The sequence below is a fragment of the Anastrepha obliqua genome, chromosome 4, assembly GCF_027943255.1.
Source record: "Anastrepha obliqua isolate idAnaObli1 chromosome 4, idAnaObli1_1.0, whole genome shotgun sequence".
Classification (NCBI taxonomy): domain Eukaryota; kingdom Metazoa; phylum Arthropoda; class Insecta; order Diptera; family Tephritidae; genus Anastrepha; species Anastrepha obliqua.
Window position 1 is genome coordinate 37753394 of NC_072895.1, and position 17674 is coordinate 37771067.

General features: G+C 34.8%; 1 protein-coding gene across 4 annotated transcripts; it reads right to left on the reverse strand.

Annotated features, from left to right (window-relative positions):
* Positions 1-2397: 2397 nt before the first annotated feature.
* On the reverse strand, positions 2398-15090 carry LOC129245448 (ADP-ribosylation factor 6). 4 transcript variants are annotated; one of them, XM_054883620.1, is made up of 6 exons: positions 15002-15090; positions 14823-14944; positions 11319-11461; positions 9171-9326; positions 8967-9113; positions 2398-2729 (listed from the first exon to the last, which is right to left on the reverse strand). In XM_054883620.1, the coding sequence occupies exons 3-6, from the start codon at positions 11398-11400 to the stop codon at positions 2587-2589; spliced, it is 528 nt and encodes a 175-aa protein (XP_054739595.1). In that variant the 5' UTR covers positions 11401-11461; positions 14823-14944; positions 15002-15090; the 3' UTR covers positions 2398-2586. The 4 variants fall into 4 exon arrangements, with proteins under 4 accessions (XP_054739595.1, XP_054739594.1, XP_054739592.1 ...); XM_054883619.1 differs by having other exon boundaries at positions 11319-11430; positions 14823-15090; XM_054883617.1 differs by having other exon boundaries at positions 14823-15090.
* Positions 15091-17674: the final 2584 nt, after the last annotated feature.

A 17674-nucleotide genomic window follows, 5' to 3' on the forward strand; every position in this document is an offset into this window, starting at 1 on the left:
TTAATTATGGTGGTTGAGGATATCATAGCCAACAAGAGTTCCATTGTGAGCAACAGGTGATAGAAAATTGTTTCTAATAGCGGTCACACAACGCATGCAGTGGCTACACCCCTTGGGTATTTCGGCCATGAAGAAAAGATTCGTTTTAAAATTCATTCAATGGATTCAACTAAAGAATTGTTATTTAATCATTAAAAGTTTAGATGTTTATGGCTCATTTTCTAAACGATTTTGGTTTATCTTAACATTTCGATAATGGCGGTATTCCTTTTGTATCTGACCTGTAAAAGAACACTAGGAAATTTAAAGAACTACGTAAAAACCAACAACTCAAAATAACCTACATGAGTTGATATAACGATTTTGAGTTAAAGGCGAAATGATTCGTTTTGTAGTAAAGTTAAGGAAATGGAAAGAACTCGGTAAATTTCAGCTAAACGTCAAACTACTGGATACACACCTAATAATAGCCTAGACACACCGCGCCATTAATCGGGACTACCTTCGCTGATTTGCTTATTGGATAGTTTTGTCAGTAAAACATTGATCGCAGGCAACAAATACGGATATTGCAATTTCTCAAACTGTTCCGAAATATCAAAACAATTGATATAATTTCGAACGTGTTAGTGTAAACACTAGCATTGCATCCAGTCTCTCTTGTTTTTTAAAAGTTTCATTATTTTTCATTCACAATAGATAACAACTGTAATTTTTCGCCAAATTATGAGAATTCAAAGTACGTTCACATATGCATTAATTACTAATAAATCTACAAAATTAATCTACCCTTTCACATATGGCAGATTACCTGCAAAACTGACCAGCTGTCAATACTGTTGTGAAAGATTTTCCCTCATAGAAATTATTTTGGTGTTTTTGGTTCGTTTAATTATTTTTAACGATATGAAGAAAATACAAGGATAAGATATAGCTAATTTAAATGCGCAATCGGCTGCTGATAATAAACAGTTGGAGGAAATCCGAAAACGAGGTTTACCGAGGTTTCAAAAAATTATGGCATGCGTATTGATGCGAAAGTCGATATTTCTTTTTATAATAAGTAATGAGAGGACACACGTTTGTGGACACACGCTTTTTTCCTATTATATGAATGCATAATTAATAATATTTAACAAAAATTTTATTAGAATTATGTCTAGAAACCTATTTTCTTCATCGGCATACATTTTATTTAGGTTTTACTTTGCCGTTTTTTCTTTACACTCGTAAAAATAATGATCTATTCCACAGAAAACACAGGGTTGTATGTCAAAAAGTATGGACTAGGATTATTTTATAATCTCAGATTTTGGGAGAGAAATTTTGTATGGGAAATCTCGCTTTTTAATTACGGATTGGGAGTTAAGCACGAAAAAGTAGATCATCTACTTATATGTGTACGTATTATAAGTCTAGTTGTCAATTCGCATGAGTTGCATTTAATTTCTGAGATAATTCCGAATCAAGTCTTTAATCCCGATTAGCGTTACCTTCTGTCTAGGCTATAAACCAAGGCGCATCCATACTAGGTGATAGCAGTATAACAGCTGATTACCGATTTGGTGGTTTCAATGTCAAAGTGATTTGCTTTTCTGTTGTTTCACTTGTATGTTTACATTTTGATTGAAATTTTGACACTCAAAAAGAGCTTTGTACTACTGTTATCTCTTTGTATGGATTTGCCTTGAATAATACGAAACGACCAACTGTTGAATACACAAATAAAACAAAGCAAAATGGAACAACTGTAAGTAAATGTAAAATATAACCAACTTCTGGTTTTCTTTTTGCGGCTCGAATGCAGCAAATGTATGTATTGAAAAATTCCCTGAACCGCATATTTTTATTTCTATTAAAATAAAATATTATGGCCTTACCTGGTGGTCGCCGCTTTACAAGCTACTAATTTCTTATTCCTTTCAGGTTCTTCCAAGGACTGAGACCAGGTAAGCGAAAAAAACTATGGTATATGGATAGAGACAAGATAATCGAATACAAGCAAACGATATAATCAGCATTTCCCGCTCAAAGTAAAAATATCCCAAAAATAGTTTTCGCCGTTTGGATTACATGACTGAATTTGTAGATATGAAAATTCAAACTTTCTGTAATTAAAACGTTTGTGAACAGTTTTCAGGACTTAAATTCTCTATACAGTTATATAACAACTTTCATTGAGCAACAAGAGTATTTATTTAAGTTAAATTTATGCGAAAGCGCAATAAGTATTTATAATACATTTTAATGCAGCTACGGTTGTATATGAAATGAGGTTGGTTTTAAAACTAAACATTTTCAAACCTATTTCACTGAAACAATGATCAAAAAATATATGAAGGCTCGTTTACAACTTTTTCATTCATTTGTATTTTTCATATTTAAATTTATTTAAACATATATTTACAAATTATATGATTTATGTAACTTATCTCTTTAACGTATATATAATCAAACAAACTCCTTCTAATTTTTCTTTATTATAATTTACAAATTTCTCTTAATTACTACTGTTGTTCGTTTGCTAAAAAGCATGGTAAGCATGTGTATCTTATATTGAATTCTCTAATTTGTTTTTAATATTTTTCATAACTTATGATTGGAAGTTAGCCATGTTAAACCTTCATAAAGGCCATCTCCTGTGGTTGCACATGATGGTTGAACATACCAGTTGCGATCTCTTATTCTAGTTAAACCTAGTTTCTCCTGAATTTCGTGTGGTTTCATTGCTGTAAAAGAAATAATTCACCAAGTATTAGCATAAACATGGTTTAATGGCAAATATTATATGAACTATGTAATTATATCTAACTTTGAATGTACGACACGTCGTATGAGACTAAATAAGTTTTTAAAAATTTTCTGTTGACGGTGGTATACATTTTCTCTATATAAGGAGTGCTTGAAATTTTTTCGCATGGGGAAAGTTCAGAAGACCACCAGCAAAAAAAAATTGTCAATAATCGACTTTGGAGCCAAGTTAAACTTGCACCTTATTATACCAAAATATAAATATAAAAATTTGTACTCGAAATTTTTTTTAAATTCTGATTAAAAAGGTTGATATTTTGATGAAGATTTGTTGAATTTTTTTCATTTTGTGCAAAAAAAAAAATTCAATACCAAATATCTACGATTTAAGGGATAAGAGATTTCAGATGTATAGAGTTTATCTGAATAAATCTGGCAACTACGCAAATAACGGTTATTTTTAGCGTCGTTATGTTTTTTATTAATAAAATTTTGCAACGATTTAGACGAAAATATATTTTTTATTATCTATGTGTATTTTTTTAAATTTTAGTTCGAGATTCTGATATTGAGAGCAAATGGAAGATTTGACAGTCATACAAAATTTTGTTTATGTTCTGCAAAAATGATTTCAAGTGCAACCAAATTTGTGAAAAATCCGGAAAAAGAAGAGGAAAACGTAATATTTTCCTGCAAGACAATCACAGAACTCCAAGGTCCCATGAAGTCAGCCATACTAATTGAAAAAAGAGGTGAACTTCAATTTTTCAGACTAAAAGAGTGCGGGAAGCTGGATTAGTAGCTCGAAACCTACGAAAAAAGCCGCTTCAGATACGAAAGCATAAGGCAAAACGTTTGGAAATATGGACTGACGAGTCTTAAATAGTTTTGTAAGCCACAATACACCCTAAAAACCATTAAACATAAGGGTTCAAAAATAATGGTATAAAGATGTTTTTCATATTATGGCCCAGGCCACATACACAAAATGGACAAGGACATAATGAACACCATTATTTATGTAGAAATAATGCCGAATGTTAAGTTGCCATATTGCAGAGAGGAAGTGCCAATAAAGAGTGTCTACCAGCAGGATAATGATCCTAAACACACGAGACGGAAAGCCAAGGATTGGTTTCGCGCAAACAAAATTTAGGTTATGGAATGGCCAGCTCAATCTCCCGACTTCAATCTTATAGGAAAATCTGTAGCGAACTTAAAAAAGCTGTACATAATACCAAATCGAGTAACAATCAACAACTTTGGGGAATTGTTAAAGATGCGTGGCTGAAGATTCCGAAGCAGCGATGTGAAAAATTGGTGGGCACAATGCCCCGCCTTTAGCTGCCGTAATAAAAAAATTGGGAAATTCAACTGCAGCGCACTCGCGAAAACTCGAACACACGATAACTCGAACATTCGGAAACTTGAACATTTTTTTTATCCATTGACTACTTTAAAACTCGAACAAAATGTAGCTACTCCAAAACTCGAACAATTATTTTCTTTTTTCATGGAAAAACATGCGAGAAACTGTCGTTTTGCATGTGCTGTAACGGCCAGTATTCAAATTTTTGTCGTTATGTGCGTCTTTTGTTTCATTCTAAGGCGCCGCACTGGCTAGGTTTCTTGCTAATTACGGAACTTTTCTTTTAAATTGATTGATATTTGTTAGTGATACACGGGATTTTGCGCGGTTAAGATCAAATTTATTTGCGTTTTATAATGGGACGAAAACTAAATGTTTTGAGTTTATCAAAAAAGGCTGAAATAATTAACGAGGCCAAGAATGGCGGTAGTATCACAGCTCTATCCAAAAAATATAACACTGCCAAGTCCACAATTTGTGGAATTGTGAAAAATGAAAACAAAATTTTGGAATGCGTTAAAACACGCTATCGGGACCCGAAAAACGTAAAACCCTTCGCGCTTCAGAATTGCCAAAAATGGAAAAAAGCTTTACATGTGGTTTAATTACAAGGCAGCAAGAATTATCCTATAAATGGATTAATTTTGAAAGAGAAAGCTAAGGAGTTACATGCCAAATATGGCGAGAATTGCTCAACCTTCTTTGCCAGCGATGGATGGCTACAAAATTTAAAAAAATGGCATGGCATACGATTGATTTCAATCTCAGGGGAAAAACTATCCTCGCGACCAGAGTTAGTGGAGCCTTTCAAAACTCAGTTACAAGCTAAAATTCAGGAGCTTGAACTATGCCCAGAACAAATTTACAACGCAGATGAATCCGGGTTATATTGGAAGCTCCTTCCGGGAAAATCATACGTTTATAGAATGGAAAAGCAGGCACCGGGAAACAAATCTGAAAAACAGCGCATCACATTTCTGGCGTGTGCGAATGCTACTGGGAAACACAAGGTTAAAATGCTTGGCATTGGAAAAGCCGAAAATCCGCGTGCATTTAGGCATTTTAACTGCCCAGTGGAGTACCGAAGCTCAAAATCAGATGGTGTAATTAGGGTGATGTTTATGCCGCCGAATGTAACTCCTTTGATTCAACCAATGGATCAAAACGCAATAAGAATAACAAAGCTACATTACCGAAATTCTCTCTTGGCAGCTATTTTCTCCGATGATTGCGATTTGATCCAATCATTCAAAAAAATTACAATAGCTTGAGAGATGCTGTTACATTTTTGGATAGAGCTTGGAATAAATTGAGACAGGAGACGTTGGCGAAATGCTCGACAAATATTTTAAACTTTACAAACCTGAAAGACGATGACGACGATGTCATTCCACTTAGTGTCTTGAAAAAGCAAATAGAAGCTGAAGCTAAAAGTATGGAAAAAGAAGCTGCCGAAATTCTCGAACACTTACATCCTGAGGTAATTATGGTTTTGATGTAAATAAAAAAATACACGATAACAATAATAAATATTTATTAAGGCTACTTTCACAGAAGAAGAAATAAGAGACTGGAATAACGACGACTTGATTGAAGAGGTTGAAGCTATTGAAGAAAGCGAATCCGAAGATGAAGTTGAAGCTACAGGTGGAAATGAACAAAAGCGCATAAGTTCATCCGAAGCCGTAACAATTTTCAACAAAGCTATAGCATGGGCAACTGCTGAAAAAATTAACCCGAGGAAAATTAATGTGCTGCAATCACTGCGCGAAAAGGCTGTATTGAATGCGGTAGAAAATAAGAAACATCAAACCAAGATCACTGTTTTTTTTTCTAATAATTTGTAATCATCATTCATATTTGCTAACATTTTTTATTAAATAAACTGGCAATGAACTACAAAACATGAAACCAGATAATCTCTTTGATTAACTATGCCATAAAAATGGGCAGGGTATAAAAACTGTTAAAACGAATACATATATGTATATGTAAAAATACATAACGTTCGAAGACTCGAACATTTCGATAACTCGGACAGGGCTGGTTTTCATTAGTTCGAGTTTTCGCGAGTGCACTGTAATTTAAAAACTTAAATTTTTTGTAAACTTAGGTACAATGCGTTACTTAAGGGGTTAGGGGTAGTCAGAATTTTCAAAAAAAATTGTTGTTTTTTGCATTTTCTTTAAGTATAATATTTTAAAAATATTGGGTAAGAATTTGAAGCGAATCTGACAAATACTTTTTGAGTTTTTCAACAATTAACAAAGGGCGTTGCGGAGCTCGATAGCAAAACTTTAAATCCCGCAACTATGGTTTTGAACTGGTGATCACTGTAACTTAAAAACCGCTTAGTAGATTTCAGTAAAATTCATACTGCTTTTGAAAAACATAAAAAAGTCGTGCCTGATCGAAGGATTTTTTTTCCAAAATTTCCTTTTTTTTAACAATTACCTGTCGGTTTTTTCTTGAAAATCTGAAAAATATTTCCTGAGGTCCTGATTATTAATTAAAATTTTGAAAAAAAAAGCTTAGATCAGGGACAAGATTATCTATTAATAAAACTAATTTCTCTTCTCCGATGGGTTTTAGATGAATATCCAAGGATTTGTGATGATCACCGCAAGGGACTTCTGGAGAAACGGGCTTCACACAAACAGCGGTAACTTTTACACAAACATGTTAAATTCCAATTAGAATTAGCAATTGATGCAATTGGTTTATATTCTCTAATTCATCAAACAATTAGAATGAGTTCAACTAATTCCCATTAGATAATTGAAATTTTTATTCCAATGGTAAAACTAATTGCAATTAGTTGCCATTAGCAAAAAAAATTGGTTTACCTTTACAATTAGAAATCTAATTGACTTCTGCTAATGCAATTAGATATTTAATTAGCTCGAATTAGAATTAACTAATTGAATATCTAATTGCATTAGCAGAAGTCAATTAGATTTCTAATTGTAAAGGTAAACCAATTTTTTTTGCCAATGGCAACTAATTGCAATTAGTTTTACCATTGGAATAAAAATTTGAATTATCTAATGGGAATTAGTTGAACTAATTCTAATTGTTTAATGAATTAGAGAATTTCACAAAAGAAGGCTAATTAGCAATCATTAGCATTATCTAATCATTATTTAACATCTATGCTTTTACATTACATTATTAATTTTTGTTTTTTCTTTTTGAAATTTTGCTTAAGTCAAGTCGAAACATGATGTACCTATTAATGCTATGTTTTTATTTTCGTAAAATAAAGCAATTGACTAGCAAAAAAAAAATTTTTGAAAATCATAATTTTTTCGAGCCTCAGACTACCCCTAACCCCTTCAATGGCCACTCCTTTTTTAATGTTAACCCTGTATTTCTATATTTTATTATAAAAAAAAAACTTTCAATCACATCATAGATTTGTTTTTTTAATCTAATTTTTTTTTTTTGGTACTGCTATTTTCGTGTAAGCAACTGTATTTATATCTCCCGAAACATATGTATGTGCCTTCTATCATGTTACAAATGCCTTCTATCATGCCACAATATTATAATGTTACACACAGGTACAATTCCTTAGATAAAAATATATGTTTACGAACACCGTGTTGTAGGATGTAGCAGGAAGTGAACTACTGAACAGCTAGAGCTGGACCAGGAGAATAAGGGTGCCAGACAAGCATGTGAAGAGGTGCTGAGTGCGTGTTTTTAAATGCGAATGGCGTTCAAAGCCGGTCTGCATTCATTCGGATCCAGTGGTTGCTTTATTTAAATCCGGACCTCATCAGTAGTCTGAAATTTCTGAAGTGCCTAATAAGTGGCACTAGCCCATCAGCTGCTAGTAAGACTAGTTTGACCTCCTTCGCACATTTCCCTATTTACCACATATAAAAAACCGCCTCCAAATTGCTTCTTAGCATCTCGCCCGCCATCGAGCAACACGCGGTCTCAAACAGCGCTTTTTGTACCGAATCGTCACGGGGACGAAAAATTTTGCCTATACATCAATATGCAGCAAAGAAAAGAGTGGGTAGCTCCAGGAGATACATCAAAGCCGAGTGTCAAGCCGAATCTTCATCCGAATAATCATGATATGTGTTTGGTGAGACTGGGGGGGAATGGTGTACTGTGAAGCGCTCACGGTCGACAAGGAGCTCTACATTGAATGAATGAGACTATTCGACTGAAAAGACCTGATCGACATGGTCAAACCATCCTCCTTCACGAAAACGCCAGGCCCCAAGTTGCACAAGTCGTCAAAGCCGCACTCCAATAGCGCGAATGGAAGGTCCTTCAACATTCACCGTAGTCTCCGCACATCCCACCGACCGATTACCATCTTTCTCACTCCCTCTCAAACTATATGAAGGGCGTTACCTTCGATAACAAAGAGGTCCTTAAAAACTGGCTCAACAACTTCTTTGACACCAGACTGGCATCAACATATTGGTCGAGAGGTGGGAAGAGGTTGTAAACAGCAACAGCGAATATATTATTAATTAACTTATTGATATAATTATTGTTCTTTGTTTAAATAAAAGTCTTCTGTAAATTCACCGTTAACTAATTCCCCAACCTAATAAATCAAATTTCAATGGTAAAAAAAAAGTATCGTGAAGAAGCATACGCGAAGTGCATGATTAAAAAACAAAATTTTGTGAGCGTGCGGGAACGTGAGTCAAACTGACTTCACGCTCATCTCTAATTGATACCTCCCTAGGTGTTAGACACTATATCTGTCATAAAATTCCGATGCCAAAAGACATGGTTTAATTAATCTATCAGCTCTGTATTCATTAACAGTTTTAAAGTTAATGTGAAAGAGAAGAAAGTAAGCAAGAAATCTTACCATCTGCAAGGTCCTGCTTGTTAGCAAATATCAGAATAATGGCGTCTCTCATTTCTCTATCATTAATTATTCTATGAAGTTCCGTTCGCGCTTCATCTATCCGGTCGCGATCAGCGCAATCAACTACAAATATTAGGCCTTGCGTACCTACAAGCAAATACGTTGATTATTAGTGTAAAACAAAGTGTAGGATTAATAACATACCTGTGTAGTAATGCCGCCATAGGGGTCGAATTTTATCTTGGCCGCCCACATCCCACACGTTGAATTTTACATTTTTGTAGGTTACAGTCTCGACGTTAAACCCTACCGTTGGAATTGTCGTAACAGACTGTCCCAATTTAAGCTTATACAGAATTGCTTTATGTACAATAATTATTAAGGAAAACGTCGAAAATTTAGGTTTTGAATAGAATTTATACTATAATCACAACCTTCGCAATTAAGGAATTTTCAAAAAAAAAAATTTTTTCTGGTACATTTTGTACCCCACTAATAAATTCAACTTGTAAGGTAAACTCGATATCGTAGATACATCAATATTTTCCAACCAAGTTCTTAGTTTTTGCTGCGTTTTCATAGCTCTAAAAATGTTCTGATTTCTTTCGGCTTCTGAAGATTTTCACAGATGGGAATTTGGTATATTAAATTTTTACCCTTAATTGCACAGTGCAGTAAAATAAAAAATTATTTCTGTGGTTTCATAGTATTTGTCCGATAGGTGATGTTCGACCGCCATAGCCGAATAGGTTGGTGGGTGACTACCATTCGGAATTCAGAGAGAACATAGATTCGAATCTCGGTAAAAGACCAAAACGAAGAAAAAGTTTTTTTTAATAGCGGTCGCCCCTCGGCAGGCAATGGCAAACCTCCGAGTACATTTCTGCCATGAAAAAATTTCTGCCGTTCGAAGTCGACTTGAAACTGTAGGTCCCTCCATTTGTAAACACCCAGAAAGGGTATACGCGACAATTACATATATAATCATATAAAGGGCCCGCCATCTATCGTTACGGATTTGAACTAGGTATTATTTGAAGAATGGTAACATTTAGCTGTAATCTGATTTGACAGAAAATTAGTTTTATTCTTCCGCTGAACGAAAATGGTTGTGTATACGCTCAAAGAACGCTGGGAAATATTGAGACATTACTTTGAAAATCATGGTAATGTTGCAGAATGTGTACGAAAATTATGTACGGCAATGGGAAGAAGAAAAGCACCGAATGAAGCGTATGTGCGTTACTTTGCGAAAAAAGTAAGAGAAACTGGGTTGCTTATTGACAAACCAATGCGTGACCGACCAAAAACCGCAACCAGCCAAACCCGCAACAATTGATGCACTGAAGACCAACATACGCGATATCATAGCTGAAATACAGCCGCATACAATCGAAAATGTGTTGAAAAATTGGACCGATCGTATGGGATGGTGCATGGCTAGCCGAGGCAGCCATATGGATGAAGATGTGTTCCATCATTAACCGGAAGGATTGTGCTTCAAAAAAGAAAAAATAACACTTTGGAAAAATATTGAGTATTTTCTTTTTTATAGCATTTTTAATTCCGTAAAGTTATATGGCGGACCCTGTATACTATATGGAAAATAAAAAAACACGTATTTTACCAAATATTTGTAACAGTATTTTATTCTTTCATTTTCTGTCACCTCAAAGTTAAGTTCTCATAAATAAAAGCCGGAAAAAGTGCGGAAAGTTAGTCAATAGCGAGCAGAGAAGTGGCAAATAGAAGAGGCCTAATATAATCAAATTTCGTCTTAATGTTTTTTCATAGAATAAACGGAATTTTGAACTTGAAATCTTGACATAAAGTCAATATCATATTTCCGCGGAACGTAATGGATCGTTTTAAGCTTGAACCGTGCGAAATTTACATAACTTGTTTCTAAAGTCAATGTTATGAACCCCAAAGAGTGCGTTTATTGAAAATAAGTCAAAATCATATTTTCTGACGAAGCGGATTTTCATACCGACTGCTATGTTAACAAGCGAAACTGACGCCAATGCATGCTCAGAGTGTGGCAGACAATGGTGGGTGCTACATAGGTATGATAAACGGTTCTTTCCTGCCGGAAATTGAGTTTCGCGAGTTTATATTTTATGCGCGAGGTTCGATAATCGAGTTGTCAGCCGTCTCGGTGATGTTAATTGACCACGTCGAAGCTGCGATCTGACACCGTTAAACTGTTTTGTGGGCTGTACATTCTAACTCATCATAATATGCTTACCTAGGAAGTATACTATCTATATTTTAATGTTTTAGGTACTTCCATACAATTATTTGTAATTTCAACCAATATGGGTTGAATAGAAATTTATGCAAAAAGGATACTTGTTTTGCCTGCGGCATCTAGACCAAGCATTAAAATCCGCATTTCCTTGTTGCCAAATATTTTAGAAAGTAGTTTCCCCATTGTGGAGCGTCATCAACTGCTGCAATATATCTGCGAATAAATATGGAGAAAAAAACATCCCCTGTGTGAAAAAATATATTATTATTACTGCAGAAGCTGAAATTAAGCCTAATTGACATTATGAAATTGGTTGCATAAAATTAATTTCATGGGTGAAAGTAAACATTTCAAAGCAAGCTGATGCCAAAACAGTTTTATGTCGGGCGCTATTCTGTAATAGAACAAATGAACGCAACTAATTCCACTGTGCAAAATGCGTCGAAACTAGTGTCGCGAAAGCGCGTGCGCGGAGTGGGCATATGGTTATCACAGTGCAGGCTATTATACGCTTGTGAAATAGTAGTAGTATATAAAAAAAATTGGAAAAGGACAATAAATTCCTAAAACTTACAAATGTACAAAAAGAAATCTGTATCTGTACTAAAGTTTCTTACGGTCTTATATTTAAAAAACGAAAAAAAAAAAAAAACAAATCAGCTGATTTACCGACACCACCTTTAATAGATCCGCCTTGATAGAACAGCTGATATGACTTTTTTATTTGTCTTGTATTCGGGGTTGTCAAATTGAGATGTTGATTTACATTTTATTCCTTTAAATTTTAATTTGATTTACATTTAATTATTCCTTTAGCTTTGAATTATGTTGGCATATTTTTATGAAAATTAATTTTAAAAACTTGTAATAAAAATATCGTTTTGATATGGGAATGGACCATTTTTCCTAGTTCCGTTGGTCCAGCATATATTAAATTATAACGGAAGAAGCGCCTGTCAACAATTTTGTGAATAGTTTATGAACCAGCCATACAAATTGCTCGTTTATTTGGTAATGTATCCCTGTACCTCATCCAATTCCTCAGTCGTTTACAAATAACCGCGGCATGCTTAATGGGTTGCGGCATATCTTCCGGTATTTATAAAAAATTTTATTTGCATTTTTGAATCCAATCATCAGTAATCAAGGCGCGTTCATTGAAGGTGGTGGCACTAGACCAACAACAATGTTCTGTACTTTTGATTGTCAAAGCAAAGTATTGAGAAACTAGAAAACAAATAATGAATTCGCAAAAAAAAAAAACTCAGCTGATTTACCAACACCACCTTTAATAGATTCGCCTTGTCAGCTTTGCTATGAAAATAAATCAATTCTGCCGAAACGAATTCATCCGCCTTAGACATAATCAGCTTGCTTTGACAATCTGAATACCAAAAGCAAAAACAAAATACATGTAAAATCGTAAAACTATTAATACCGTGGAAATATCTTTATACACTTTCTGCCAAGATTTGCAGAGGAAGATAGTAGTCAGATGTGACTAAAAAAAGAACACTATATGGACCATCCTGTATGTAATTTATTCCTGTTATTGTGGTAGCATAAACATTCCCCATACATATACGGGAAATGCTGCTGAAGTGACAGTCTTTGGTCGGATATAAATCCGGAACGTTGCTTTTGTTGTTGTTGAATCAGTTTTGAAAAGCTCTCTAATCCCACGGCGTATCACTATTCCTCGGGAATGGGCGCTGCATTATTTAAAATGAACCAAACGGTTGCCTTAAATATCGCCATTACGTTGTTTTATCTTTGTGCCAAGAGCTACTGGCTAGCGACTTGCGGACCTTCTTGCAGCCGGAATTGGCGTGTCGACGACTTTTCCTTCCAGTAAGTGTTTGACCTTGTTCTTCCAGGTGGTAAATAAGTTTCCCATGGATTTATTGAGAAAATTTTTACGATGCTCTCTCAAAAAAAAGTGAGAAGGATTGGAGATAGCTGGTTTCTTTTGATCACAAGTAAATCAATATCTTTGCCGAACGCCAATATCAAGCAACCATTAGCGTATGGGATCAAGCAAATTCAGTTCAGTCATTGAAGGAGCTTCGAGATGTATAAGTTGAAAAACAATGGATTAAGGACGCCACCTCTTTATTTATTTTTCTGTGTTTGGAAATTTGATTTCGAAATATTACAGACGAGTAATGACCACAAGAAGACTTTGGAAATAAAATCTTTCGCGGTGGAACTTAGGTTTTCAGATTGATTACCTAATTAGCTCTCTTGAACTCCATCGCTGGTGAAAGCAAGCATTGCACTGTAATTTGACAAATAGTGCAGTTTTCGGTGGCACAACACTTTCCCCTTCACACCTACACAATCACCGAATGGGTTTGGTAATGGTAAGCGGTCTGATGCCAGGGATAGGAACTTGTTAGGTCAAATGAAAGCTGCGATTAACAAAACTCTCCTAAACGCATTGAAGTCATTGGCAATTGTCGTCGTCTATCTCATCAACGGTAGGCCCAAGAAATGAAAGCGTGGGGCCAGAGGGAAGAGCCTCAGATGAGCAGGTATAAGTGGGCATGCGAAGAGGTGGTTAGTGTTATGCTGTGTGCATTAAAACCTGAAGTGGTCTTAAAATACCTTTGGTGGCATCTAACCGAAGTTTGGATTCACTTTGCATTTCCCGGACGCGCGATTTAAAATTTTGTTTTAACAGATTTAGTAAGTCCGTGAAATTGGAACTGCTAGAGCGGCCTTAATGAAAATTAGTAAACTACTGACACGCCCAAAAAGGGTGCACCCGCCAATTATACAAATATATGTAGAAGCCTTCGAAATGGCTGACAAAGTATCAAATGGCATAGTCGTAAATAGGCTGAAAACCTCAGGAGCCACGATAACGGTAACTAAATTACCTTGCAGGTGATACGGTATTTTACAACTGCTGATAACATAACAAAAAGGACGAACACGTATTGACAAGGAAAACTTGATTTGACAACAACATAGAGTGGACAGATACAGCGGAACTCAAATTAAATTATATCATTAATTACATGACTTGGCAACCGTACGGCCAAGATCAATTTAAGAGCTGGCTCTAATCGAAAAAACCGATTCTAACTCGCCTATGACTTATACGCTACTCACTTATACGCTACCTTGGCTGTGATTAAGCGTCTCTGTTTTAGGCTTATATTTGGTGTTCTTTTTAAAGTTGTTAAAAGGGGCAGTTACGGCCTACGACCTATCAAAGTGTGGATATCTTTTAACAAAGCAAAACATATTCAGAAATATGCGAATATGTTTTTTTACATGGCAATTTCGCTTTGTATTTCTAACACATATTTGCAAATTGAAGATATGTAACAAATACACAACCAAGTAAAGATAAATCCGTTTTTCATATGTATATTAATTGAACTTCCGGAAGCGCGCTCAGTTTTATCACTGAGCTCTTACATATATACAATTGTGAATTATTGGATGATTTGCTTATACTTCTTGGAAATGAGTTTTAATAATGATTTACATGAAACCTTCACAAATTATATGGAGTAAAAGACATTTCATGTCTTGCGTCAGCATGACCCTATATACATATTCGCGTTGTTTTTAGTAAATATCTACCAACACACCTGATAAACAATTTTCAACCTTAATACTCCAATGTAATGTTTAATGCCACCGATGCCTTTACACGTCACTTCAAATTCCAAAAAGTGATCGCCAAATTTAACAATATCTGCTCTGGCCCATACTTTTAAGGTAATAAATACATTAAAACTTTAATTTCTTTCATTAAATATTAATTTACATTTTCAATACTATCAGATCTCTTTTTTTCTATTAACATTCACTCATTTTCGACACACGCCTTTATTAAACTTCATAAAATACCACATTAATGAAATCGAGAACAGCACAGTGAACGAAATTGGAAATGGAATGAAACGGGTGAAGCTATAAACCCAAATAAATACGCTATCACAAATCCTAATAAGAGGTTCACACACAGCACCTATGCCAATCAGTGGAAAAGTTCTGTGGTGAATAAAACTTTTTACTTTGATGAGAAAATTCAACATTTTTGCTGCACCAGTTCCAAACGTTTCACTGTTGGATATTACTGACAGCTGCTTTGTTTCCAAAGATCAGTAGCGAGTTAAACGATTCAAAAATGAAGAAATAATAAGAAAATATGTATTTGACTTTGCTGATTTTAATTCTTCTGCCTTCTTCGTGATTATGCTTAAACTCAAATTTTTCACTAAAGCAGTTGCTTAGCTGAACGAAGTAAAAACTTCCAATCCTACAAAGTACTTTTTTATCAATTGGAATAGGCCCAGGCATGAAATATGTGGGGTATTCGTTTAAATGGCTTGTATGTTGAGTATACGTCCAGAGAGGTAGACGAGGAAAGGGGAGGAGCATTAAGTTGCTCATGTAACTCGCTTTATGTTTGTATTCTTCTCAATGTTGTTCTTGGCTGTAGACTAAAAACTAAAGCAATTATAAGCAACGGAGTTTCCCTATATGAACGACACGGACAACATCAAAAGAGAATTCGCTAAGTTAAAACAACACAAATTTCTCTGCATGAATATGATCTTAGCAAAATTTAAATATGTGAATGAAACACTACATTGGCCTGGTCTGATGTAAACAGCCAATCAATCAACCCCACTATTGTCAAATTGCTTTGCTTTGAGCATATAGTCCACATCAAGGTGGATTTATTAAGGTGACAGCATTCACCCAGCTGAATTTTTCACCGTAGGTATGGCTTACGTCAAAATGATATGCTTTGTTTGTATGTATTGGTATGTTTACATTCGTATGTTTACATTTGCTTGCTGATTTTGACGTGATGGTTGGACCAAACGCAACAACAAATACATGTAGGGTTTTACTTATATGAGTTTGCTGTCACCTGTAATAAATTCGTCTTGGTCCACATATACAAATGTATGTTTAAATATATCTTTAGGCGCCTTCGCTTCGCTACTTCTCTGCTCGCTCTGCTTGTTTGACGAAATATTTGCACGTGAAAGCAACAAGAAAATTATCGAGCAAGATACGCGCTAGCGAGTATGGCTATGCCTCATAAAACTGGCATAGCTAACTATTTTCAATGTGGCTACCTCTGTTTTCTGATATTAGGCAAGTTTCATAAGAACTTTGCAACTCCTTTGCTTGCAATTCTTCAGTTTTTGTTCAGTCAAAAACAACAACCACGTTGAGAAGAACAAGAACACAAAGGGTGTTGACAGAGCACGAACATCGCATTTAACGAGTTGAAGCAACAAATGCATAGATAATAAGATGGGAAACTTTTTCATTTTGAGAGAGAGCGCGCCCATGAGGACGTTTCAAAACTTGGCAGCACTCACACATTATGGGATTTTGAACAGCTGATAGGCGAAATGGCAGACTGCCAGAAGAAACGCGCCAAAAATAACAGACGAAAACAGTTCGTTTTTGCTTAATGGAGAAATGACGTGTTGAAATGTTTATAATTATTTGTCCTGAAACTAATTCAATTGAAATGTAATAATTTGAATTGAAGTGAGTTTGTAGAATCCAAAGCTCGGTGTATCCTTTTCGACTTCTACTTTTAATTAGTCTTATGTCTATGGTTGAAAAACGTAGGTAGGGGAATTGAATTTGTGTTTGAGATATTTTACAAAAATTAAAGGTAATCTGCTTTAACTTATTCTGTTCGTTGTTTGAGAGTTTTTTTTTTTTGTTACCCACTTTCTGTGTTATATTAAAAAATCGCAATAAGTAATGTTTTTAATTATAACTTATGTTTTTCGGGTTCATAACTTTATTATTGTTAAATTACTTATGTATATCAGTTTTAAATAATTTCATTTACATATACATTTTTTAAATTTTTTGCTTATTTATTGTACATATATCATACGGATTGTGCTTATTTTTAATATGTGTAGGTGTTTACGAGTGATATAAGGCTATTGGGCAACCCCACACTAAATACTAACCTCAATGGTGGTGTGGAAACTAAAATTTCCCAATTTTTGTTTAAAAAATACCCAATTCATGCCATTCATACCCAAAAGAGTTTCCCATCTAGTCATCTATGACAAATGTATCCCTATATGAACGCGCTTCTACTAATACTCATTAGGTGCTTCCAAACAAATTTAATTTATGGCCGCTCTTTTCCAGTGCATACTTATTTATATAAGTTTGAAGCAATACTACTATTCAACATTTGTCACTTGCTAATAGTGCCGACACTCACCGACGTGTACGTATGCCGTGTCTGCTTGGCATGAGATACACAAAATTGAGGATAACTTATGCTCGTATGGCTACGTAAACAACAGCTGATTTCGTTTGCTTACATATTTATAAACTACATCAGAGTTTGCTTGTATTGACACAATTTTGCTGCATTCATACATTTTAAGTGTGTGGCATTAACAATTACAATTTTCCATTCATTTCAACAGTGCTGGCT

Coding starts and splice junctions, on each gene's coding strand:
- LOC129245448 (XM_054883620.1), bottom strand. CDS start 11,400: ATGGGGAAACTACTTTCTAAAATATTTGGCAACAAGGAAATGCGGATT. Junction 9,327..11,318: donor AGATGCCGCAGGCAAAACAA/GTATCCTTTTTG, acceptor TTGTACATAAAG/CAATTCTGTATAAGCTTAAA. Junction 9,114..9,170: donor ATGGCGGCATTACTACACAG/GTATGTTATTAA, acceptor ATTTGCTTGTAG/GTACGCAAGGCCTAATATTT.